Source organism: Eschscholzia californica, unplaced genomic scaffold, assembly GCF_041429995.1.
Source record: "Eschscholzia californica isolate CP2 unplaced genomic scaffold, dmEscCali1.0.p SCAF_4, whole genome shotgun sequence".
NCBI lineage: Eukaryota > Viridiplantae > Streptophyta > Magnoliopsida > Ranunculales > Papaveraceae > Eschscholzia > Eschscholzia californica.
Genome location: NW_028238461.1, coordinates 50,872,670 through 50,898,080, shown reverse-complemented (window position 1 = coordinate 50,898,080; position 25,411 = coordinate 50,872,670). Strand labels below are relative to the sequence as shown.

General features: G+C 36.4%; 3 protein-coding genes across 25 annotated transcripts; 2 read left to right on the top strand and 1 right to left on the bottom strand.

The window, feature by feature from the left end:
- Positions 1 to 5,716: 5,716 nt before the first annotated feature.
- Positions 5,717 to 14,201, bottom strand: LOC147545795 (Pentatricopeptide repeat (PPR) superfamily protein). Of its 20 annotated transcripts, none has more exons than XM_086673678.1 (8): positions 13,793 to 14,128; positions 10,367 to 12,997; positions 9,801 to 10,151; positions 9,199 to 9,309; positions 7,945 to 8,044; positions 6,917 to 7,008; positions 6,678 to 6,839; positions 5,717 to 6,211 (listed from the first exon to the last, which is right to left on the bottom strand). In XM_086673678.1, the coding sequence occupies exon 2, from the start codon at positions 12,619 to 12,621 to the stop codon at positions 10,483 to 10,485; it is 2,139 nt and encodes a 712-aa protein (XP_086529804.1). In that variant the 5' UTR covers positions 12,622 to 12,997; positions 13,793 to 14,128; the 3' UTR covers positions 5,717 to 6,211; positions 6,678 to 6,839; positions 6,917 to 7,008; positions 7,945 to 8,044; positions 9,199 to 9,309; positions 9,801 to 10,151; positions 10,367 to 10,482. The 20 variants fall into 20 exon arrangements, with proteins under 20 accessions (XP_086529804.1, XP_086529811.1, XP_086529802.1 ...); XM_086673685.1 differs by having other exon boundaries at positions 9,216 to 9,309; XM_086673676.1 differs by having other exon boundaries at positions 10,070 to 10,151.
- Positions 14,124 to 17,493, top strand: APPR6 (Tetratricopeptide repeat (TPR)-like superfamily protein). Of its 2 annotated transcripts, none has more exons than XM_086673700.1 (4): positions 14,124 to 14,263; positions 14,612 to 16,401; positions 16,672 to 16,741; positions 17,243 to 17,493. In XM_086673700.1, the coding sequence occupies exon 2, from the start codon at positions 14,633 to 14,635 to the stop codon at positions 16,070 to 16,072; it is 1,440 nt and encodes a 479-aa protein (XP_086529826.1). In that variant the 5' UTR covers positions 14,124 to 14,263; positions 14,612 to 14,632; the 3' UTR covers positions 16,073 to 16,401; positions 16,672 to 16,741; positions 17,243 to 17,493. The 2 variants fall into 2 exon arrangements, with proteins under 2 accessions (XP_086529826.1, XP_086529827.1); XM_086673701.1 differs by having other exon boundaries at positions 14,612 to 16,405.
- Positions 17,494 to 20,725: 3,232 nt separating this feature from the next.
- Positions 20,726 to 25,233, top strand: LOC147545793 (transcription factor GAMYB-like). 3 transcript variants are annotated; one of them, XM_086673696.1, is made up of 5 exons: positions 20,814 to 21,245; positions 21,372 to 21,471; positions 22,371 to 22,734; positions 23,541 to 24,552; positions 24,640 to 25,233. In XM_086673696.1, exons 3-5 carry the CDS (start codon positions 22,381 to 22,383, stop codon positions 24,951 to 24,953), a joined length of 1,680 nt encoding a protein of 559 aa, XP_086529822.1. In that variant the 5' UTR covers positions 20,814 to 21,245; positions 21,372 to 21,471; positions 22,371 to 22,380; the 3' UTR covers positions 24,954 to 25,233. The 3 variants fall into 3 exon arrangements, with proteins under 3 accessions (XP_086529823.1, XP_086529822.1, XP_086529825.1); XM_086673699.1 differs by having other exon boundaries at positions 21,004 to 21,245; positions 24,646 to 25,233; XM_086673697.1 differs by having other exon boundaries at positions 20,726 to 21,471; positions 24,646 to 25,233.
- Positions 25,234 to 25,411: the final 178 nt, after the last annotated feature.

Here is a 25,411-nt window from a genome sequence, read left to right as displayed (position 1 = left end):
GCTACTGAAATGAGATTGGTGTATGTAGTTGTTATGAAGGATTTAGTAGGTAACCGAAGGATGAACTACTTCCTAAAATCCGACCCGTTAGCAGCTGTTGAAATGAAGAGTTTGGGTGGAGATGTGTGGACATCTCCACCCATCTCACTTCCTGTTGGTGATACGGTGGTAGTGTGCTACATCACGGCGGAAGATGGCAGTCTTGTTTCTGAGTTCGTCGAGTTCATCATCTCCCTAACTGATGAATCAGGTGGCGTATTAATCGCAACCATCTCCGTTTTTGTTTCTCTCTCAAATGCTGACTTCCTTGATATGCCACAAAGTAGGAACTCACCCAATTACTACCCTGGGCGATATTTTTTTACTTTTTTTTTTTCCATGGCAAGTTATATTAGAAAAGTGTTTCAACAAAAAAAAAATTATATGAGTCTGTATAATGAATTTTAAAAATTGTTTTAAGGGGCAAAAACAACTAAACTGAGATAAAAAGGAAAAAAAACCCTACTGCTTTATTCTCATAGTAGGGTTTGAAATTGTCAGTGAGAGAGAGTAATGGATGTCAGAGAGAGAGAGAGAGAAAGTGAGAGAGGAGAAAGATCATGATTGCATAAACGCACCAAATCAATTAAACAATTGTTGTCTGCTTCTATCACTTCTTCGTTGCTTCTTCTATATAAGAGAAAGAGAGAGAGAACAGTACCCCAGAGCACCCTTTCCTTCAAAATGCATCCTTCCCTGATCTCTTTTTTTGACTTTTGTAAAACCAGGCTTTTCAATCGGAAACCTAACCGAGTTAGTTTCCCCAGACGTGATGCATCTTCTTACCCCTCTCTTCAGATAAGCAAGTTCGACAAGAGACCCAAAGTAGTGTACAAGAAGAAAGTGGAAGAGAGAGAGAGAGAGAGAGAGAACAGTAACCCAGAGCACCCTTTCCTTCAAAATGCATCCTTCCATGATCTCTTTTTTTGACTTTTGTAAAACCAGGCTTTTCAATCGGAAACCTAACCGAGTGACTTTCCCCAGACGTGATGCATCGTCTTACCCCTCTCTTTAGATAAAAAACACTGACAAAAGACCCAAAGTAGTGTACAAGAAGAAAGTTGAAGAGATAGAGGAAGAAGAAGCTACTAAAATGAGATTGGTGTATGTAGTTGTTATGAAGGATTTAGTAGGTAACCGAAGGATGAACTACTTCCTAAAATCCGACCCGTTAGCAGCTGTTGAAATGAAGAGTTTGGGTGGAGATGTGTGGACATCTCCACCCATCTCACTTCCTGTTGGTGATACGGTGGTAGTGTGCTACATCACGGCGGAAGATGGCAGTCTTGTTTCTGAGTTCATCGAGTTCATCATCTCCCTAACTGATGAATCAGGTGGCGTATTAATCGCAAACATCTCCGTTTTTGTTTCTCTCTCAAATGCTGACTTCCTTGATATGCCACAAAGTAGGAACTCACCCAATTACTACCCTGGGCGATATTTTTTTACTTTTTCTTTTTTCCATGGCAAGTTATATTAGAAAAGTGTTTCAACAAAAAAAAAAAAAAAAAAATTTATATGAGTCTGTATAATGAATTTTAAAAATTGTTTTAAGGGGCAAAAACAACTAAACTGAGATAAAAAGGAAAAGAACCCTACTGCTTTATTCTCATAGTAGGGTTTGAAATTGTCAGTGAGAGAGAGTAATGGATGTCAGAGAGAGAGATAGAGAGAGAGAGAGAAAGTGAGAGAGGAGAAAGATCATGATTGCATAAACGCACCAAATCAATGAAACAGTTGTTGTCTGCTTCTATCACTTCTTCGTTGCTTCTTCTATATAAGAGAGAGAGAGAGAGAGAGAGAGAACAGTAACCCAGAGCACCCTTTTCTTCAAAATGCATCCTTCCCTGATCTCTTTTTTTGACTTTTGTAAAACCAGGCTTTTCAATCGAAAACCTAACCGAGTTAGTTTCCCCAGACGTGATGCATCTTCTTACCCCTCTCTTCAGATAAGCAAGTTCGACAAGAGACCCAAAGTAGTGTACAAGAAGAAAGTGGAAGAGAGAGAGAGAGAACAGTAACCCAGAGCACCCTTTCCTTCAAAATGCATCCTTCCCTGATCTCTTTTTTTGACTTTTGTAAAACCAGGCTTTTCAATCGGAAACCTAACCGAGTGACTTTCGCCAGACGTGATGCATCGTCTTACCCCTCTCTTCAGATAAAAAACACTGACAAAAGACCCAAAGTAGTGTACAAGAAGAAAGTTGAAGAGATAGAGGAAGAAGAAGCTACTGAAATGAGATTGGTGTATGTAGTTGTTATGAAGGATTTAGTAGGTAACCGAAGGATGAACTACTTCCTAAAATCCGACCCGTTAGCAGCTGTTGAAATGAAGAGTTTGGGTGGAGATGTGTGGACATCTCCACCCATCTCACTTCCTGTTGGTGATACGGTGGTAGTGTGCTACATCACGGCGGAAGATGGCAGTCTTGTTTCTAAGTTCGTCGAGTTCATCATCTCCCTAACTGATGAATCAGGTGGCGTATTAATCGCAACCATCTCCGTTTTTGTTTCTCTCTCAAATGCTGCCTTCCTTGATATGCCACAAAGTAGGAACTCACCCAATTACTACCCTGGGCGATATTTTTTTACTTTTTTTTTTCCATGGCAAGTTATATTAGAAAAGTGTTTCAACAAAAAAAAAATTTATATGAGTCTGTATAATGAATTTTAAAAATTGTTTTAAGGGGCAAAAACAACTAAACTGAGATAAAAAGGAAAAAAAACCTACTGCTTTATTCTCATAGTAGGGTTTGAAATTGTCAGTGAGAGAGAGTAATGGATGTCAGAGAGAGAGAGAGAGAGAGAAAGTGAGAGAGGAGAAAGATCATGATTGCATAAACGCACCAAATCAATGAAACAGTTGTTGTCTGCTTCTATCACTTCTTCGTTGCTTCTTCTATATAAGAGAGAGAGAGAGAACAGTAACCCAGAGCACCCTTTCCTTCAAAATGCATCCTTCCCTGATCTCTTTTTTTGACTTTTGTAAAACCAGGCTTTTCAATCGGAAACCTAACCGAGTTAGTTTCCCTAGACGTGATGCATCTTCTTACCCCTCTCTTCAGATAAGCAAGTTCGACAAGAGACCCAAAGTAGTGTACAAGAAGAAAGTGGAAGAGAGAGAGAGAGAGAGAGAGAGAACAGTAACCCAGAGCACCCTTTCCTTCAAAATGCATCCTTCCCTGATCTCTTTTTTTGACTTTTGTAAAACCAGGCTTTTCAATCGGAAACCTTACCGAGTGACTTTCCCCAGACGTGATGCATCGTCTTACCCCTCTCTTCAGATAAAAAACACTGACAAAAGACCCAAAGTAGTTTACAAGAAGAAAGTTGAAGAGATAGAGGAAGAAGAAGCTACTGAAATGAGATTGGTGTATGTAGTTGTTATGAAGGATTTAGTAGGTAACCGAAGGATGAACTACTTCCTAAAATCCGACCCGTTAGCAGCTGTTGAAATGAAGAGTTTGGGTGGAGATGTGTGGACATCTCCACCCATCTCACTTCCTGTTGGTGATACGGTGGTAGTGTGCTACATCACGGCGGAAGATGGCAGTCTTGTTTCTAAGTTCGTCGAGTTCATCATCTCCCTAACTGATGAATCAGGTGGCGTATTAATCGCAACCATCTCCGTTTTTGTTTCTCTCTCAAATGCTGACTTCCTTGATATGCCACAAAGTAGGAACTCACCCAATTACTACCCTGGGCGATATTTTTTTACTTTTTTTTTTTCCATGGCAAGTTATATTAGAAAAGTGTTTCAACAAAAAAAAAAAAAAAAAAATTTATATGAGTCTGTATAATGAATTTTAAAAATTGTTTTAAGGGGCAAAAACAACTAAACTGAGATAAAAAGGAAAAAAACCCTACTGCTTTATTCTCATAGTAGGGTTTGAAATTGTCAGTGAGAGAGAGTAATGGATGTCAGAGAGAGAGAGAGAGAGAGTGAGAGAGGAGAAAGATCATGATTGCATAAACGCACCAAATCAATGAAACAGTTGTTGTCTGCTTCTATCACTTCTTCGTTGCTTCTTCTATATAAGAGAGAGAGAGAGAAAACAGTAACCCAGAGCACCCTTTCCTTCAAAATGCATCCTTCCCTGATCTCTTTTTTTGACTTTTGTAAAACCAGGCTTTTCAATCGGAAACCTAACCGAGTGACTTTCCCCAGACGTGATGCATCGTCTTACCCCTCTCTTCAGATAAAAAACACTGACAAAAGACCCAAAGTAGTGTACAAGAAGAAAGTTGAAGAGATAGAGGAAGAAGAAGCTACTGAAATGAGATTGGTGTATGTAGTTGTTATGAAGGATTTAGTAGGTAACCGAAGGATGAACTACTTCCTAAAATCCGACCCGTTAGCAGCTGTTGAAATGAAGAGGTTGGGTGGAGATGTGTGGACATCTCCACCCATCTCACTTCCTCTTGGTGCTACAAAGGTAGTGTGCTACATCACGGCAGAAGATGGCAGTCTTGTTTCTGGGTTCGTCGAGTTCATCATCTCCCTAACTGATGAATCAGGTGGCGTATTAATCGCAACCATCTTCTTTGATGATGGGATTGTACGGATTGAGTAGGTAAGTAGTTTTGGGTTTTAAATCAAACTGAAAGATTATTAGTTACTTGTTTTAGCTAGTTAAGAGATAGTAGTAGTAGTAGTAGTAGTTTTCTGATGAATTAGGCTTTGTTTTTACTAACAACATTCTTGGAAATGTATGTTTGAAAGAAGAGTGAGAAATGGGTTACAACTAGTAATGGCGTTTTCAGCTTCTTCACTTCTTGAAATCTAGAACGTGGTCTTAGTTTATGAAGAATTGTTGATTTGTTTAGGAAATTTTGATGATTGGCTATTGATATTTTAGGAAATGGATATGAGGTTTATTAGTTCTTTCTTATGCTGTTGTTAATTCTTCAAAGTAGTATTTGATGGTGCAAGATTTCTAGGTTTGTTAACTTTAGATTCACAAATTTTATTTGCTTTCCTCTTAACTTTATTGTGAGATTAGCCTCTCTTGTATTTATAAGAAGAAGATGAGTCACCTAAATCAGTCCTCTGAATATAGTAACAGAGATCAATCAAATCTCTTCATAAAGTTTTCTCTAAAATCCCTTTCTGTTACTGGAAGCAAAAAACTGTTATATCTTTCTGATTCTCTCTCTCTCTCTCTAAAAATAACCAGAGAATAGAAATAATTTCTATTTCTCTCTCTAAGAAAAATGTTATATCTTTCTGATTGTTCCAGCCGAGAGCTCCCATCTACTGTCCATAACATCTCTAATTCTCTTTCTTTCCATTTCTGAATTCTTATCCCATCAATCTCTCTCTCTCTCTCTCTCTCTCAATAATCTCTCTCTCTCTAACAACTTACAAAAAAACAACCCTAGAAATTAGGACCAACGATCAACACTTTCATCGAAAATTACCTTCTCACTTATTTTCAAGATATGTTCTCTTACTGATTTTAACTTTGTAGAATCTTTAATGATTTTAGGTAATTTGATGAGATTTTGTGAATTCATCTCACTTATATGTAGGCTTTAGGAAGATATTAATCCAGTTTATTTAATTTTACACCATATGGGATGGCTAGTTGGTTATTATTGATGACACATGGATAGTATGTCACTCGTGTATTATCTTCACAGTAATTTATTCAATAAATGGCTAGTAAAATCCAACTGAAAATGGTACCATTTGCATTAATTGAACCAATTCTTTTGCTTATTAACCATAGGAGTTCACTCTCCTTTACTTGATTCGACCCCGGATATAGGGTTTTAGAGGGGGTTTTCTAGGGCTAGTAGGGATCTCCTAGGAAACTTGTCAAATAGATCTTTGTTGAAGCTTTTATTGGCCGTATGAGACGGGCTAGTTCAGCGTCGTATTACCAGTCACTTGCCCACGCTTTGACGGTTGAGTGTAGCAGTCAAGCTTCTCTCTGCCTTGGCACTAATGGGTATATCCCTGTTCAGCCAGTTATAACAAGGATGTGGACCCAACCCATTCTATGTCCCAAATGGCATATCTGCAACTTCTGGACTCCCATGGATGGTGAAGAGTAACATGACTAGTTGAAGTCATCGACAGACTATTTCCTGACAGAAGCAGCAGCCTCCAAAAAGATGAGGGAGACAGGGTGGATCACCGTGAAGAACTCCATCTGGTCCAGCATCTCTGTGGACATCACCACAGTCGTCAATAATTTTATTCAATAGGAGTGAAAAGCTTAATTATCAGAAGATCATCCATCGCCCATAGAAAGAGAGAGAGAGACATATACATCAGATAAGCTACCGAAAGACAGATCTCTACTGGTTGATAGTTCATAACCAAACAAGAGCACAACCTTCAACGACTAATATGGAAGAAGATTGAAATTCGGAGAAAAGATTAGTGATAATATCAACGTTTAAACTTCATGCAAGATGTAACAAAAGTTCCCAATCTTCACCTTAGCACATAGAGAGAGATAGCAGTAGTTTGTGATATAAAAATTCTCAAGTCAAATGGCATCAACAGAACTTGTTAAAAAAGGAATAGTATGTGAACAACCACCTATATAAGGAGACCAGGAAAAAAATGGGTTTCAAGTTCCATGCTTTCTCCGGATTAAATTTTCAGTTTAAGCGTGTTGTCCTACCTGTGTTAGTTCGCTGCACTTTACGTATGCGTTCTTTCTTTTTCATTCTTCTTCTGAGAAATCCAGAGCCAAGAAGCATATTTGATCCATTGGCATAAATTACGTCGTTGATAACAGAAGTCAGCCATAAAAATACTGTAGATTTACGCCCGCATCTACAATCTATAATATGATGGAGAATTTCAGTAGGATAGACAAAAACAACACGGAACTAGAAACTTGAGATATAAAATGCCAACCTGGATCAGGACACGAAGATATGTATGTGCCAAACAACAGAGAAGTTCATGTTACTGATCTATTCATTATCTGATAACACCAGGCCTTTCACCTTTAATCACCAAAACGACGAAAAGCCCATAAGCATTTCACAACTTTTACTTGCAAATATTAAATAATGCAGACACACAACATACACACATATTTTTTTCCTTAAAAATTCGAATATATCCTAAAGAAGGCAAAAGTGTACAAGTAAAGATCGGCAAAAAACAGGAGTCAAGAACTCGACTCCACAAGACATATATAGATGTAACTATATGTATTTATATCCTTCGGTTTCATTTACTACTACGATTATGCACAATATAGTGTTAATTTTTTCGACTATTCTAAAATTGTACCTTTTAGGACCAGCATTACTGCCGAACACACAATTTAGGCACGCCTTAACCAAATCGATACTAGCTCACGGCTTCACAAGTCAAGGACCAAGCTAGGTGTTTACCCTCCTAATAAAATAATGCAATGCCATGTTGAGCAACACCTCTCAATCCTGACCATGCGGGTATTACATAGTCGATGAATGGCGGCAATATGCCGTTTACCAGTCTTTAACATATTTCAGCAAATCTAAGAAGTGGTAATGTGCCCATGGTTGAATTAGTCTTTTTTGTCTTTTTTGGGTACATGCCAAATCTACCTTATATGTTCTTAATTTCATTTAAATGTGGAAATGGCTATTTGAGAACATAGGTAGCTAATCACAAGATATTTCACACCATCAAGGAAGGAAGTTGAAATATGTTAAAGACTGCAGATAATTATTTTTTGTGGTGCCTTCCTTTGATGGACTACATCAAACTTGAACAAAGATGAAAACTGATCATGACAAAATTTGCATGAAAATAACAGAAAGATAGAGCAAATAGAAGTGGAGAATTAAAAGGTGATGTAAATTGAAAGTGGCGAGTTCATAAACGCACAGCTTATTATATAAGTTGAACACCATTGAAGCGAGTGATAGCTTAAGGTAGTAAATACTCACCCATTTCTCCTAGTGGAATACAAACAGGAGTAAGCAAAACATGCTGCACTAACGCCAAACTGAGACAGTCCTTCGATTTGATGAAATCTGCAACTGGCTACTGGAGAAGATACGAACCATGATTAGATAATGATAACCCAATAAATTATACCATGAATGTAGCTTTCCTTGTCAAACTTAAGAGAAGCAAGAAATGGAAAAACAAAAGCACTTGATAACACCATTTATTATTTGCTTGCTTAAAGTAATATATCTAGTAAGAGCTCCCATACAAACAAGAAAAGGAAAAGGAGAGAAAGGGTCTCCCTGGCTAATGTCTCTAAAAGATTGTAAATGTGTCTGTAGCTTTACCATTTATGAGTACAGAATAAGAAACAGTTGTTTGCTCTACAGAAGTGTTGGTTGTGAATCGCTTGAGTAGTTATACATTATATATCTATTTTATTTGATTTTTAAAGGCCATAATGCAAAGCCTGTTGGTATTGATGGAGTGAGAATGTGAGATTTATCAACTAAGTTTCTATTTTACGAAAAACGCCTATTACGGATTATAAAGGGAATTCATGCGAAGACTAGTATATGCATGCGGTTGACAGAGAACAGCCATATAAAAATAAAACTGCAACGAGTATATCTTTGACGCATTTAAACTCTAGAGCTAGCTAGTGTTTATAAAATACACATAATATGATAAATAAGTAATATTTAGATAACTTTTCTTCAAATTCTTTAGAATTTACACGTTTGATTATGCCATCAACACTTCAGTCCACAATTCCACATATGATGGATTTGGAATGCGAGAAGTCATCGGAAGGAGAACCTTAACTGCTTGAAGTTTACCATCAACAGCAGAAATTTCTACTTGCTTTAGCCCATGCTGGAGTAAGAAGTTGAATTTCCTAAGCAGGATATGAAAAACACATAGTGCATCCTCTCGTATGAGTTGTCTTTTAAATGGTGTCAACTTCAAGAGCATCAGTATTTAAAGGAAATATCATGGAAAACTTAAGAGTAAATTCAAAACCTTTCTGTCTATTTTCCCACTTGGATAATTTACATAATGAGGAGATCATAATCATCAAATGTACTACAATCGGGGCATCTCCTTGTTGGGACAGTAGAGAGGTGTAGGATAGCTCTTAAAACTATTGCAGTGTTATATGATTAAAGAGTTCTTAATAGAAACTTCACAGATTAAAAAAACAAATATGTGGTGAAAGAGTTATTGGGGATAAATTTCAATATTTCTACATTCGGATCCGCACCACCTTTGATTAAAGATCTGACGACATCTGGAAATTGTTTGACAGCAAGTATAAGAGCTGTTATCCCCAATGGTCCAGCATCTGGGTCAACACCTTCCTGAGTATATGGCAAAAGAATAAAAAATAACTTCTTACATGCTATAGAGGCAATGCAGTGAAGAGTGGGGAGAGGTATACAAAAAATTGTACATTAACCTTTATTCAGCTATACACTATCCACGGATTAAGAAGTTCTTTCAACAAAGTTGAGAAATTAAGATTAAAGACACCTTAAATATCATGTCAATTGTGAAAAACACATTAATATCCAAGGTATTTGGCCTCCATAAAGAAGTAAAGTTATTTAACTTCACCATCAAAGACATAATGGAGAAACATCATAGTTGATAACTTATCCAAGCTGTTGGCTCAATACGTCTGCAAATAGTTTACTAGCATTACATATGAAGAGAAGTACTTTCCTGGTTAGTTCATTTTGAATGGCTGTACTTGTGAAGCAATTTACTGTAAGAAAATGTGTCCTCGTAATCATGAAAGTATAAACTTAAATAAACATGAAACTAACACAGATATCCAATGACAAAGTACCGGTTTTCGCTTAGTAATGAAATAGGAAGTAGGTGTAAAGCAAAGATTTGAGTGGTTTGGGGTTCGAAAACGAGCCACAAGTTCAGTGTCAATGTCTCCAAGAACGTCAGGCAGCCCCAGACCATCGGACCTCAATGCAATTTCGATATTGTGGGTTCCAGGGAAGCCAACTTTGCTGACTTCAGATAGTGCTTCAAAACAACTTACGCTTACAAAGTAAGACTAACAAAATGCAGGTCACCAACAACAAAACAGAGGAAGTTTTGCACCTTGTAAAAGCTCTATACATAGCCTCGATGTGGAACAGATAGATGTCTGATGTGGTGCAATATGATGGACCGTTAAATTGGGCTGCAGCGGACAAAGAGGGCAGAATTTAGTGTACTCTAGTACAATTTAATGCATCTAAAGAATATCGATCATGTATTCAAAAGAATAGCAAGCTCATTATGTCGTTTTCCAAATAACTGAGCTCCCTTTTGGAACAGAAAAAACATATATAATGGCATACTAAATTCAGCTAGTACAGAGAACATGATATAAGGTCAAATTAAACAGAGCAGTACCTCACGTTTCCTCTCTGCTCCATCCATAGCAGGATTTAGATTTCCAAAGAAGGCCATCGCAGCAGCGATTCAGTAGAAAAAGCATAAAAGCAAAATCTTCAAAGTAGTATAACACCTCAGTATGATGGTTGTTGCAACATAGACATAAATTTGGAAATATGAACATGGATGTTGTGTTCCGAAAGTATTTGAAGCATCTTGATACCTGCCTTTTCTGCAGGATTCTCAACCCAATGTTTATCAAATGCATGAACCAATGCTTTACAGGTGACATGGTTTGGAATGATACCATTTTTTGCCATCATATTAACCAAGTGGCAAGCCTCGGATATATTCCCTTCCTTACTGAATCCATTTATGAGAGTGTTATATAATATCAAGTCTGGATGTAATTTTGCATCTAGCATTTGATGAAATAGTGTTTTGGCCTCTTCCATACGACGTTTCTTACAACAACCATGAAGAAGAGCACTACATGTCACAACATCATGTTTCATACCGTCTTCAGGCATATCGGACCAAACATGTTTTGCTTCTTCGAAGTTTCCCTTTTTCGATAGCCCATATATAATATTAGTATACGCTAGTACAGGTGAAAAACCCCTTCTATGAAGTTCTTCTAACATCTCTCTCGCCTCGTTTACAAAGCCTCTTGTAGCAAGCCCGTGAATGATAATGTTATATGTTAAAGAATCTGGAGAGATATTGGCAAGCTTCATCATATCTAAAAGCTCATAAGCCTTTTTAACCTGACCTTTTCTTCCATAGCCATCCATTAATGTGTTATATGCAACAACATCGAGCTCCACTCCATCTCTTTTCATCATTTTGAACAAATATTCTGCCATTTCCAAATCCTCAACCTTGCAGTACTGATCTAAAATTACTGTATATGTTACAATTGAGGGGCTGACCCCTCGCTTAAACATTTCACATAAATATTTCAGAGCTTTATCTAGGTTACCATCTTTACAATACCCTTGAATTATAGTAGTGTAAGTACAACAATCAGGATGGATGCTGTCTTTCAGCATCTCATCTAAATGCTTCGTCGCCTCTATCATATTACCCTCTGTACAAAAGAATGAAATAAAGCTGTTATATACAAAAACATTTGGGACAAAACCAGTGACCTTCAAAATATTCTTTGCTTCCGCTAATCTTCTTGCTTTACAAAAACCATCAATAACAGATGTGACTAAAACTGAATCAGGACAAGTACCCGTGTCGATCATTTTGAACAACAAGTAAGTGGCGTCTTCTAGAAGACCCATTTTGCAGAGTGCATCAATTATAATTGTATATGAAACAACATCAGGTTTACAACCATAGTTCCTCATCTTCCGAAGGAAACACCAAGCATCTTCAATGCTACCATCGACACAATGCTGATGGATAAACAAGCTAATTATGGAGGCGTTTACCATTCCCCTACTATGCATATCTTCCAAAAAATCGCACGCTAAATTCATCTGTTTTGACTCCAACAGTTTTCTGATAAGAAAATTACAGACCCCGATAGTGGGGAAGCCGTTAAGTGTCTTCATTTCATCAACTAATTTAAGAGCCATGCTTGTCATATTCTCTTTGATATAAGTGTTAACTAGCATACTGTATATAATAAGCAACACCTTTCTACTCCTACAAGTTTCCTCGAGCACATCAAACAAAGACTGATGCCACGCTTCTGTCCTGTCATTATTTCTAACGAGAGACAGGAGAAGATCCACCGCTCTGTGACTCATGTTTCCAGAAACCAGAAGATGAATCATTACGGAAATTGATGCAACTGTGTGCTTCAATTTGGTGCAGTTCTGAGACCACCTGAAGAAATAGAACGCTGGTGCAGCATTTGAACTGTCATCAAACAAATCGTTCAAAATTCTGATTACATTAATTTCATCAAGCTCAATGGTCAGGCCATTTTCATCTCCCATATCCCAACCACGATTCTGAAGAATCTTTTTTATTCCTCCAATCCTATTGCTCTCCTTTTTCAATGTTTTAGGAATGAAGGATCTACTTGCTGAAAAATCATCAAATTTCTCTGGTCCAATAAAAAATGCAGTATGTTCCACAGGTTTAGTCGACTCTGAAGTAATAGAATCTTCATAAATGAAGTCTTCGTTGTCCGAAAAGTAAGAGCAAGTTAATGCTAGATTCCTAAATGGAAGTAATACAACACTTCTGCTTTTCCTTGAAATCAGCTTCAGATGCCCAATATACCAGTTAATGACTGGAAATAGAGCCCTCATGAACAGCCAGAAATAACCAAATAAGGAAGCTGAAATAAGAACACAGTATGTTAAGTTTTTTTAAGAATCATGATTGCATGAGTATAATAGATAATCATACATCAATTGGTGCGGATACATCACAAGGATGGAATATGCTCATAACTGCTAAATTGTCCTAAATACACTCATACATCCTAAAGGCCATAGAAACTACCCTAATGACCACTATTTATGCCCTTACTATTACTAATACAAAATCAATAAATCATGGATTTCCACTTTCACGGAGTAACAATCATGTGATCTCCGGGTCTTTGGAATTGATGCACTACTGTCGGGCAAAACCCCATGCATCCTTAAGCTTCTTCATGTTCTCTATCAATGACAAGAACATCTGCAGTGTAGGAAAAAAGAAAAAGTAAACGAAGGGTTAATGGAAAGACGAAAAACTAACAAGCTAGAAACAGAGAACCCTTCAATGTGTGTAGTTTCAATTGTTGGTTCTTCCATTTTTCTGATAGGAACAGTATCCCATCTTTGTTAAACACACTATGATTCCGCATTCCCCCCAAAAATGCAACTTTTGATATAACAAGAATTAACTACATTTTCCTTTTCATTCTTAAAATGCTACAATTGCTTATGCATAACACTATTTGACAAATGCAATTTTATGGACCCTCTACTGTTAAACCTCCCTCAGACTTCCCAATGTGATTCGTTGAATTGAAACGGGCATCAATCAGTTAAGACTAATGGTAATTTCCCTCATTAGTCACCCATGGGAGGATATTCCGGTAATCTAAAATGTTAGAAGATTAAAGTTGTATCAAATAAGATAATAAAGTCAAAATTAGTCATTTGTTAGTGAGATAAACAATAGTATTTGATTGTGAATATTAAAGAACCTAAATGAGTAATCATAAACATTTAACCAATCTTACCATTACCCATTACAATGATTTTGGCAAGTTCAAGACTTGATTTTTATAAGACTCTAATATGCAAGAGAAAATTCAGCTACATGGGTTTTTACTCTTGAACATATAGAAACTCAAGGACGACATAAAAAAACAGATTTTGAATTGCCAAGCATAAGTATTTAAGAGGCATTTCTACAAACAACTAATGTGCAAAACGTTTTCTCACAAAATATAGACATTCAAATCTAGAGAGAGAGAGAAAGAACCTGAGAAGATAGTGAGGGACTTGAACTGATTTGAATGCAGTTTGAACTGATGGGGAAGGAAGGAAATCACACGAAACAGTTTATAGCTTCAACTTCGGTTTTGTCTTCTTGGAAAGAAGAAAGAAAGGAGAAGCAAAAAATTAGAGAGAGAAAACTATCTAAGCAGCTGGGTTTCTAACCCTCTTTTAATTTGTTAGATCAAATCTGTACCGTTGACAGAAATAAACGGTCCAGATTAAACATTACGGAGGGACTTTTCTTACAACCAGGGCAAATTCACGGAGCAAACCCTAATATGAATACTAATCTGACTGCCAGGCGTCTCTATCATGAATCAATGGGTGATTGTTTCTTCTTTCTCTTCTTCTCCCTGGTTGCAGATTGTCCGAAACCCTAAAATTCACTTCTCTTTCATCTCTTCCTTATTGACCCAATAATAATCTTGACTCATTAGTGAAAGTGAGGATAAAGGTACGCTTTTTCTCTCTATATGTCTTTCAGTTCTTTTGAGGGGTTTTATTGTTATCTAATTGAGTTAACCAGAGATCAAAAGCTAAAACCCTAGATTTCCAATAAGCCCTGATTTCATCCAACTAGCTATAATGAATAGGAATTTAAATTATCCATTTTGTTAACCTAAATGTTTATACATTAACAAAAGGTATACTTGACTAACCTTGAATTCTAACTCTAGATTTCCAATAAGCTAAAACCCTAGATTTCCAATAAGCTAAAACCCTAGATTTCCAATAAGTCCAGATTTTGTCTATCTAATTTCGAAATTTTGACTAACTATATTTTCTTCCACAAATGCAATAGGAAACTGCCGTATCATCGATAATGATCAAGTTTTGTGTTTCTCGAAGTACAATTTCTTTTGAATGCGTACTTTGGAGGAGGATGTATTCTAATGACTCTGTAAAAGAGGTTTCGGATCCCATGAGAAGAATATGTAAAATTATGATGTCTTGCCCTAAAGTGGGTCTTGAGACTGCCCTTAATGAGAGTGGAATTAGGATATCTGAGGAGTTGGTGGAGGACGTACTCAAGAGGTTTGAGAATGGTGGCATGCAGGCGTATCGTTTCTTTGAATGGGCTCAGAAACAAAGGAATTATGCTCATACTGTTCGAGCTTATCATACCATGATTGGATCTTTAGCCAAGATAAAGCAGTACCCTATCATGTGGGATCTTGTCAATAAGATGCGTGCTAAAGGAACACTAAATGTCGAAACTTTTTGCATAATTATGAGAAAATATGCCAGGACGAAAAAGGTAGATGAAGCAATTTACACTTTCAATGTTATGGATAAGTATGGAGTACCCCCCAATTTAGCGGCATTCAACAGCTTACTAAGTGCCTTCTGCAAGTCCAAGAATGTGAGGAAAGCTCAAGAGATCTTTGATAGTAAGAAGGATCAATTTGTTCCCGATTCAAAAACCTATAGTATATTGTTGGAAGGTTGGGGAAAGGATCCAAACCTACCCAAGGCGAGGGAAATTTTCAATGAGATGGTTGACAAGGGTTGTTATCCTGATATCGTAACTTACGGAATTATGGTTGATGTCCTTTGCAAGGCAGGCAGGGTTGATGAAGCTGTTGCAGTTGTTAGGGATATGGATTCTAGGGGGTGTAAACCGACTTCCTTTATTTACACTGTCTTGGTTCATACTTATGGGATCGAAAACCGAATAGGAGATGCGGTTGAGACATTCCTAGAAATGGAGAGAAATGGAATTAATGCTGATGTTGTGGTGTATAATGCTTTAATTGGTGCTTTCTGTAAAGTGAAGAGACTCAAGAATGTTTTTAGGGTTTTGGATGAGATGGAGCGAAAAGGGGTTTCACCGAATTCTCGAACATCAAATATCATTCTCAATAGCTTGATACACCTTGGAGAGACTGACGAGGCTTATAGGGTCTTTCGAAGGATGATTAAGGTCTGCGATCCTGATGCTGACACTTACACAATGATGATAAAGATGTTTTGTGAAAGTGATAAGTTGGAAATGGCTCTGAAAGTATGGAGGTATATGAGCTTGAAACAGTTTGTTCCAAGTATGCATACTTTTTCGGTTCTGATCAATGGGTTGTGTGAGAAGGGGGAAGTCACGAAGGCTTGTGTTTTCATGGAAGAAATGATAGAAAAGGGAATTCAGCCGTCTGGCTCAACGTTTGGGAAGTTGCGGCAGTTGCTTATAAAGGAAAATAGAGAAGATGTACTCGAATTTCTTATCGAGAAAATGAAACTTTTAATTAAGGAACCTTTATGTGACTGATTGACCACCATTTGAAGTTCAATGCCCAAGGTAGCGCTCCCTAATGTGAAGGGGAAATTTTTCGGATATCCTCCACTTTGGTCATCTGTTGTGAAGGAGAGAAATGGAAGTTCTATGGTAGGATTAGAAAACTTAGTGCAAACTTATAAATGAAGATTGAAACTCCAAAGTATTTGTGGTTTTTCATTCTATAAAGATATGGTGACATGGGGTTCGAGAAATTCATATCTGAAATGCAAAGGCTGGTAGCAGAGGCACAAATTGAGGCGGTTTTACCCTTCCTCGATTACCTTCCTAATCAATCTTTTACTGTCAGCAACATATCATAAGTAGGTATGGCCCTATGAGCATATATTATTGGGGAAAGGGAATCTGTTCAAATGTCTGATAATTCTCCAAACTTTTCTGATATTGATTAAATTTCCTTGTTAATACTGCAGCTTTAAGTTTCATTAATCAGTATCTCTCTGTGTAATGATTCTCGATGACATCTAAGTATCTATTATTATACACGCTTGATTAAAAGTATTGGATATGAGTATATGATTAAATGGAGTTATGTCTGAACTGTCTCTCTTCTTTTCTGTTACATTTTTCAGATCAATCTGGTTAAAACTGGAAGCAAAGGATTGACGGAAGTTCTTAATAGTCTTCTGTTCTAATGTTCATGTAGGTGGTATACTGGTTTGATAATCATGTAAATTTGAATATACATATATATATATATATATATATGTACACCAGCTTTGTTTTCTGTTTGACTCGTCAGAATGGTTACACGAAATGACTATTGTGCCCCTGACCAGAACAAATCCGAATCAGGCGAGTCCGAGACAAGTAAAGAAACGAAAATCACCTTAGTTCCCCTTCTTCCTCTCATATGATAGTTTACTTCTTTGAATGTTTTATATATGTGACAAGGTTCCTAATCGAGAAGTTGTGTAGGCAGTGAACTGTCTTTTCTTTAGCTTTAGAATCCATCCTATACTCCTTTTGTTAATAATGAGTACCATTCTAGGGTTCTCACTGCAACTAGCTGGTACACAAACTAACAAGCTTCTTCAGTATCCCAATTCCCTTTCTCCATTTGATTCCGCGGAGTAGTATTTTCAACTAAAGCTGATTCAGATTTTACTTGTTATATCTAATCTTTTCCGATTTACTCTTCAGGTACTTCCATGTCAAACTTCACTGACAAAACTCACATAAGGATATGTTTCCTGGCAGCGCCCTTCTGGTAAAAAACCTTGATTAACTTTCGGGGTTAGAATTTTCAGAGAAGAGTTTTGACCAATGGCAAATAATCTTTGTAACTATTAGGAAAATTGGAATGCTTTATTTTATTTTCCTGCACCAAATATTCAATATTGTCATGTGATTATCATTTATTATTTTAATTAATTATTTCAGTTATGTATAAATTTATTATTACAATTCATTACAATAACTTTTTATATTGGAGTGCTATTTATTATTTTATTTATTTAGGAATAATTATTTAGGTATTAAAAAAGAAAGATTTTGAAGAGAGAGAAATTGGTAAAGAATAAGCCACACACATTGAAACACCTGTAAAGCAAGAAATAATTTAATGTGAAGTCACAAAAATTGTCTAAGTATAGACACACCCCATATTAGAAATGTGACATTGCTTACATCATTTACTTGCAAGTTTGGGTGGTGGGTATAGACAAACAAAAGGAAAAATGGGAAGAATGAGACGTATGGGGCTTCAATCTTTCATCACCTAAAAACTCTTCTCAAAAGTATAAACTTTTTTTATTATTTATATTTTCACCTTGTCTTTCTTTGGTTAGCTATTTTTTTTTTTTCGTGTTTCAAGCGTTCCGAATCAAATATCCGATTTTAGGTTATCTAAGGACTAAACGGATATACATAATTCTTAAGTGAGATATCTACCAAATGATCATAACTCGTAGCGTGATATTTACCGAATGGTGGGTTTTGAATGTTACTTCGTCCACTTAGGAATTAAGATCATGGAGTATCATGTTTTCGAATTCCATATTATCACAAATATAATTGCTATAACAAGACACGCAAGAAATGGATAATAGTTCATGCATCTTCTTTCTTTCTCGTTCATAAGTTGTCTTTTACTTCCCTTGTCTCTTTTTTCCTTAAAACCCTCAAAAGATAAAAAGATATTATTGATGTGTTCGTATAAATATGTCAAAGTCTTATATTTGAAGTACTAATTTTCCCATTGTATGAACTTTGAACACATGTATTGGGGTATTTTAAGGGGTACTATTGTATTTGTGTATTTTTTAAAGCAATTATTATTAATATTATCAATAATATTTTTATTTTATTTTTTGGAATTTCAAAAATATTATTATTGTAGTGGAAAAGCTCAATGATATTGGAGATGAGGTGATGCCATCATGTGAACCCAAGTTGCCAAAACTAACCTAATTAATATAGAATGGATCCAAAGGAGGTAGACATAGAAGGAACAAAACATGATGTTTGGTGTTTTTACTCTGGTTTTGTGATAAAAAGAAGATTGCTGATGTATTTAATTAATGTGGGCCTCCCCTTATGGGCCCAACCCAGGATTCAAGTTGGACCCACAAGTTCTCTTATTTTACTATTTTGAGGTTGAAATTTTGACCTTTTGTTTTGACTGATAAACAATACAAGGAGTAATATATATTAATTGATTTCAAAGTCAATAAACATAGCTAACTTCTAGCTTTGACATGAAAAGAAAGAAAATACATTTGTAGGAAGTTAGAGGATCGTGTCAAAATTACATCTTTTCAACAAAGGAAAAATGTCAAAATTACATAAATCCACCCGCCAACTCTGAGATTATTATGAAAAAATTGCGTTTATACTAACTTGTGTTTTGTACAATAGAACAAGTAGCACCACCCCACTAATCTAAGCAATAAAGCAAGTTCGTAAAACTATGGTGTCCGTGATTTTTTCATTACCCTTTGATATAAAGGAGTATGTGTTGACATGAAGTTCCAACAAAATGTTGGTTTGTCTTTCTAATAGAAGCTGGGATTGAGCTGCCCCATGAGAAAGAGAAGAAAAGTTTGGCATGTTTATTTGTTAGAAATTAGAGAAATTTTAAAATTTTCCATTAGAAATGTGGATTAAAAAAAATCAGACTCTTTTTTTTTTTGCTTTATTAGTTAAAATGCTAATATTGCCAAGGCAAATTTACTTCATCACTTTTATAGTGAAAGCAAAATAATTTTTAAATTGCCTCCAAACCATTATATGTGCTAATATCAAACACAACACAAGAAGATGCCATCAAGAAACTACTTGTTATTTGGCATAACATACCTGACATCAAACTTCTATTAAAATGACATTTTTCTGCCTAAATTTTTTTAAAATTTGTTTGTAAAGCAATCACATATCAGCGAGAGATTCTCTCGGGGGGGTAAAAGTCTTTTCTAATACATGTTTTGAAGTCGTGAGTCAACATGATAGCCTTTTTCTTTATGTTTGCATTGTAAAGTAATCTCGCATCAGTAAGACGTAAAGTCGAATTACTTCTTGAAAATAAATTAGTACTGCTCTTATTAACTTGTTTTAAATCGTGAGATCCCACGATTTGAAGTCCACATTACTACTAGCAAAGTAGCACCTTGGACAGTTCGCCCTATGAAAAAGTTAAATTCTTTTTTTCAACAAACAAATTGACCAATTTAGAAATCTAATATGTAGCTTGCCTATAAATATCACATTTTAGGCACTTTCATGTAAGTATGGCAGTGTGCCAAACTTATCTCTAGTTTTATATGGTACCTTTCAAGAGAAAAGACCATTAATGCAGTTGATCCTTTTCATCTCTCACCATCAAAAGAGTTAGGAGTTTTCTAGGAGGAGGGTGGTCCTCCTTCCTAATATTGAAAGCTATGTATGTCTGCAAATAGATCTTGAGTTCAAGTTCAAATGGGACACAATGGAAACTAGTAATGAGAGTCAATATATTGTAAAAAGGTAGTGCCTACAAAATGTATTGTCATCTACATGTTAAATATTTATATATTTTTGTGTTTGAAAATAATAAAAAGTTGTTCCAAATTGACTTTTCCCACTAAAAAGTGAAAATACTTTAAAATTTAAGATTGAAGAACTTATTTATATTTTTATATTCATAACTTGTAACACAAAATGATAGGCAAGAAAAACAATTGTTGAAGGTGTGATGCGTAAATTGATTTTTCTTACTTTTAATGTCAATAATATTCTACTATTTTCTTATTTTTTCAATTAAAGTAGATTTTTCTACTCTTTTTTTTTTCGTTGAACCTCATTACTGACTATTCCCTTTAGTGTCAATAACTGGTAGTATAATGGGTGGTACATCTACTTCGCATTATGAATATTTCAGGTTCAATTTTATTGAGTTTAGTTGGATTTGAGACCCATAGTTTAGTTAGATTGTAGACCCATTTCTGTGAAGGATTTAAATTCAGCAATTATCGTGCGTATAATATTTTGTTGATGTACAATATCAAAATTTCTATTATCCTTCCACCAGCCCTCCACTTGATGTGACAACGTCTCACTGAGCCAGGGAGGGACCAAATGGAGGGATGAATAGAATTTCGAGTATAATATTTCGTAATAACAAAAACCGTTATACTATTCTTTTAGTTTGAATTCATTTTTCTTTTGTAGACTTGATCTCATGTTTTAAGCTCACTCTGAATATAGTTAACATGTACATCTCTCTACTAAAAAGATCAGAACTCAAATTTATTTTCCTTATCTAAATAAATATTGAAGATCTTGTTTAAAATAAAATAAAATAAAATAAGGAGGAATCTTGAGAGAGAGAGAGAGGGTCGGATCGGAACCTAGAAAGATAAGGTTCAAAATCGGGTTCGGCACCTGGAGGTTTCATATAGTAAAGATCCTACTTTCGGGTTCCACTTGACAATCACAATTTCTCTCTCTCTCTCTCTCTCTCTCTCTCTCAAATGCGATTCTACTTTCTCTCTCTAAAAAAAACCCCATCATCCCCTTCTTCTCACTACCCTCCTCTATATCTACATTTCTCCGTCTTCTTACCTCTGTCTCTTCACCAAACTAGTTTTTTAGGGTTTCTTTTCTGTGATTCATATAATTGAAGATGAATTCTTGTTTGGTCTAAGGATTCTGTGTTTCTAACTCACAGGTTTTACATGTTCTTTTTACTTCAGTCTTGTGGGCTAGTTTTAGGGTTTTCTTGGTTCCTTCCTTAGTTGATTTTGATTTTCAGTGTGGGCTTAAATACTACTCATTTTGCTTTACTGTTTCTTAGAGCTACTATTTCAATTGATTTGGGTAATTGAGGTTTGGTGTTCAAGTCGGTGTTTGGGTTTTCTTATTTGGATCCTTCTCCACAATTGATCTCATCTCAGGTAAATTTTTATCTATTTGATTTGTTGATTTTGTTGTGTTGTTCTGATTCGCATGAACTTGATTAAATTGTTTGATGGTTGGGTGAAATTTATGATGATTGGTGTTTAATTTATAGCATGATTTGAGCTAATCTTTAAAGATCTTTTAGATCCGAAAAAACAGGGAGTTCAATTTAATGATCTCACGAAGTTACTTTTTATTTCCATAATTGGGAATTGTTTGAATAGATTTACAGTAACTTCATTAATAACCCCAAGGATCTATTAATCAAGTATGTGTTATTTTACTGAAATGGAAACAACTTTCGAAAATTTCTCTGTTCCCTTTTTGTTTTTTCAAACTCCTTCTTTCAATTTTTGATCTTTGTTCACATAAATAATTAATTAATATCACGAGCTTAACGGTTTCGGTCACTCGTTATGTTCATCTTTGTCATTATGTATAAGAAACTGTTTTCCCTCTTTTGATTGGTTTGATGATTTTGTTTTCTTGTTAACCGAAAACCATCATTTAGTTGAGGATATTGCGTTTGATTTTCTCTTCGCTAATATGCGACTATGTTTATATCCTTTGGAATAGTAATCCCAATTACGTCTGTAGCGTGGATACTTAGGAGTGACCGAGTGATCTCTAAAACCCTATTAATTTTCGTTCTTTTAGGAACGTTTTATTGTTTGGGTACCTATAAGTTGCTTATTGCGGCGATTTAGTAGGAGAATTAAGTTCGTTGGAGTCGGCAATTTCCATTCGTTTGTTTTAGTATTCAATGATACTTTTGGGGGTTGTTACATGATTTTTTAAGTGTCTTTGTTTCAGCATATAGCTTTGTCAGGCTTTTACCTTTGTGATTTGGCGCTTCTGAGATATTTGTATGAATTGATTTTTGATTTTGTAACAGATTCAAGGAAATGAGTCATTCAACAAATGAGAGTGACGATGAAATGCTGTCTAAGGATCAGTCGGACTCACAGTCGATTGATGAAGGTAGCTACGGTGGAGGAGGAACTGTCTTGAAGAAAGGGCCGTGGACAACTGCAGAGGACGCAATCTTGGTGGATTACGTTAAGAAGCATGGAGAAGGTAATTGGAATGCTGTTCAAAAACACTCAGGGTTGTCCCGTTGCGGCAAAAGCTGTCGTCTTAGGTGGGCTAATCATCTGAGACCCAATTTGAAGAAGGGAGCTTTTACAGCAGAAGAAGAACGCAAAATAGTTGAACTCCACGCCAAAATGGGGAACAAATGGGCTCGAATGGCCGCAAATGTATGTATAGGGTATCCTGATTTTGATGACCCGAATCTTCTTCATGATTATTATCTCTTAGCTAGTTCCAGTTACAGATTACAGTATCTTCTTATTCCACTAGGGCACTGGTACACCCAATGGCACTTCATTTGTTCAATAGTATTTCATAATCTGTTGAATTAGGTTTGTCCATGTGTTGATACTATAACACAAATACACATCGGTTTGCATGCCAATTAATGTACGTTTCAGGATGACTTGAAAAACTGGTTTTTATCTCGAAAAGGACATTTTAGATCTTACATTGATGCTTAGAAGCAAGGTAACTCAAGATGCTATATGTTTAGGTGATTCGCTAGGTCACTAACTAATTCCCGAAATCAATATTTTGCTGTCCTATTTGTTTACGTTTGTAGTTGTATGAATTTAGTTAACTAAACCGTTCGCGTTGGTTAATATGATAGCAATCTGAAGTTTTGGGAAGTGAATTTATTTTGTCCTTAAAAGTGCCCATTTTTTTTATTACAGTTCAATTTGAGATTTATTACCTTGCATCTGGTGAAATGTGTCTTGATTCTACTATAGTGGGTAGGTTCTGTTGGAGATGGTCACTATATTGGGAAAACTTGCCATTACATTGGCTTGCATTTGATCTGGGAAAAATTGATAAACCAGTGGAAATAATATTTTGTGTTCATTCCGGGATATTAAAGTGCAACGTTTGAAGTTCTTAGTTTTAATCTTCTCTTGATTCTTGTATGTCCTTCGGTTTTTCCCGTCTTCTCTTTATTGCTCCTTATGGATGGTTTATCCCTTCTCTGCAGTTGCCTGGGCGTACTGATAACGAGATCAAGAACTACTGGAACACCCGAATCAAGAGAAAGCAACGTGCAGGTTTACCACTTTACCCTCCTGAGATGTGTTTGCAGAATGTGAATGGGAGTCAGCAGACTCATAACACCAATGAATTCAACAATGCAAACGCGCAGCAGCACGGTCTCTTGCCAGCAAACAACTACGAGATTCCTGATGTCCCATTTGACGGTTTAAAAGCAAATTCAGGGTTTCTACCTTATGAACACTTGCTTCCCGATGTTTCTGTTGGTAACATGCTGTCTCATGGCCTGGGTCCGTCTCTAAGTTACAGGTACTTCCCAACATCAATGCATCGCCAGAAGCGACTCCGAGAACCAGAAAACTTGTTCCCTGGTTTTGGTAGTTACAGCGGTGGAGTCACACCATTTGGCCAGCTTCAGAGTGAAACTCGTCCGAAAATCCATCAACCTTTTGATTTATCATTTCCTTATGATCCCAACAGAAAAATCAAGAAATCTTCACCTTTCGATGCAAGACCTGGCAGCCATGCCTTTTCAAATGGCAACTTCTCTACTTCCAAGCCCATTCCTGGGCCTGTAAAGTCGGAGCTCCCTTCATTCCAATATCCAGAAACTGATATAGGTAGCTGGGAAACATCTCCCCAGAGACCTTCCCTCGATCTTGTTGACAATTATACACTGTCTCCACTTTCAACTACACAGGTACACGAAGATTGTCTTTCAAGACGCAACAGTGGCCTGTTGGATGCACTTCTTCAGGAGTCGCAGACTTTGAATAGTTCGAAAAATCAGTCTTCTGAGAAGAGCTCTTGTTCTTCTGTTACTCCGAGTGATCTAATGGATAGTTCGGCCCTCAATCTGTGTGAGACAGAATGGGAAGAATATGGTGACCCGACATCTCCATTAGGCTGCTCTGCTGCATCAGTTTTTGGTGCTTGTACTCCTATCAGCGGAAGCTCATTGGATGAGCCTGCACCTTTACTTTCCAAGGCTCTACCAGGTACTCTCTCTCACCCCCTCTCTCTCTCTAGGATAGAAATGAAACTATTTTATAGTACCAACGGAATTGACAGTTGCTAGCTACTAGCTGCAGGATCAAATATTAAAAAAGACCCACCTGAACCTATTGCGACGGAAGATGATGAGAAAGAAATATTTACTCAGTTGGATCTTTTGAGGCCAGATGCTTTACTGGGTGCAGGTTGGTTTGATCGAGGTACTGGATGTTCCAAGGATCAGACCAACACCGATACCATAGCAACACTTCTAGGTGAAGATTTATGCAACGACTACACAAATATGCCCGGAGGAACTTCTTCAATAAGCCAAGGATGGGGGATTGGCTCCATTCCATGGAACAACATGCCGGCTGTCTGTCATCAAACGTCCAAACTTCCCTGAGGAAAAAAAGAATCCTGCAGCTTATTCACCTCTCTTAATGTCGACAATGAATGTTCTTGTTTTTCTTTTTCGATTAAGGTCAGTATGTGGATGACAATTTATGGTTAAAAACTCGTAAAAGTCATTGATCCTTTGTTTCCTTTTCGACCGTTAGTTGTGAAGGAGAGTTATTCTGTTCTAGCCAGTAAAAGTACATTTTATCTGTTATATTTGTAGGTTATCTTAGAGTGTCAAAGAACTTTTTTCATAGATTGTAAGAATAACAATGGTTGTGGCATTACATTTTGGATCGATTAGTTTTTATGTAGATTTTTTCCTATTTTGAGATGGTAAAATTCGTAATGGCTTCCAAGGAGTTTTTATGTAGAGTTATTCAATCACCTTAACTTTACAACCCTTGGAAGCTATCTCCACCAACATACACATCTCATGAGCATTTACAGATTGTTAGGGCTCTT

Coding starts and splice junctions, on each gene's coding strand:
- LOC147545795 (XM_086673687.1), bottom strand. CDS start 12,621: ATGAGGGCTCTATTTCCAGTCATTAACTGGTATATTGGGCATCTGAAG.
- APPR6 (XM_086673700.1), top strand. CDS start 14,633: ATGATCAAGTTTTGTGTTTCTCGAAGTACAATTTCTTTTGAATGCGTA.
- LOC147545793 (XM_086673696.1), top strand. CDS start 22,381: ATGAGTCATTCAACAAATGAGAGTGACGATGAAATGCTGTCTAAGGAT. Junction 22,735..23,540: donor GGGCTCGAATGGCCGCAAAT/GTATGTATAGGG, acceptor CCTTCTCTGCAG/TTGCCTGGGCGTACTGATAA. Junction 24,553..24,639: donor ACTTTCCAAGGCTCTACCAG/GTACTCTCTCTC, acceptor GCTAGCTACTAG/CTGCAGGATCAAATATTAAA.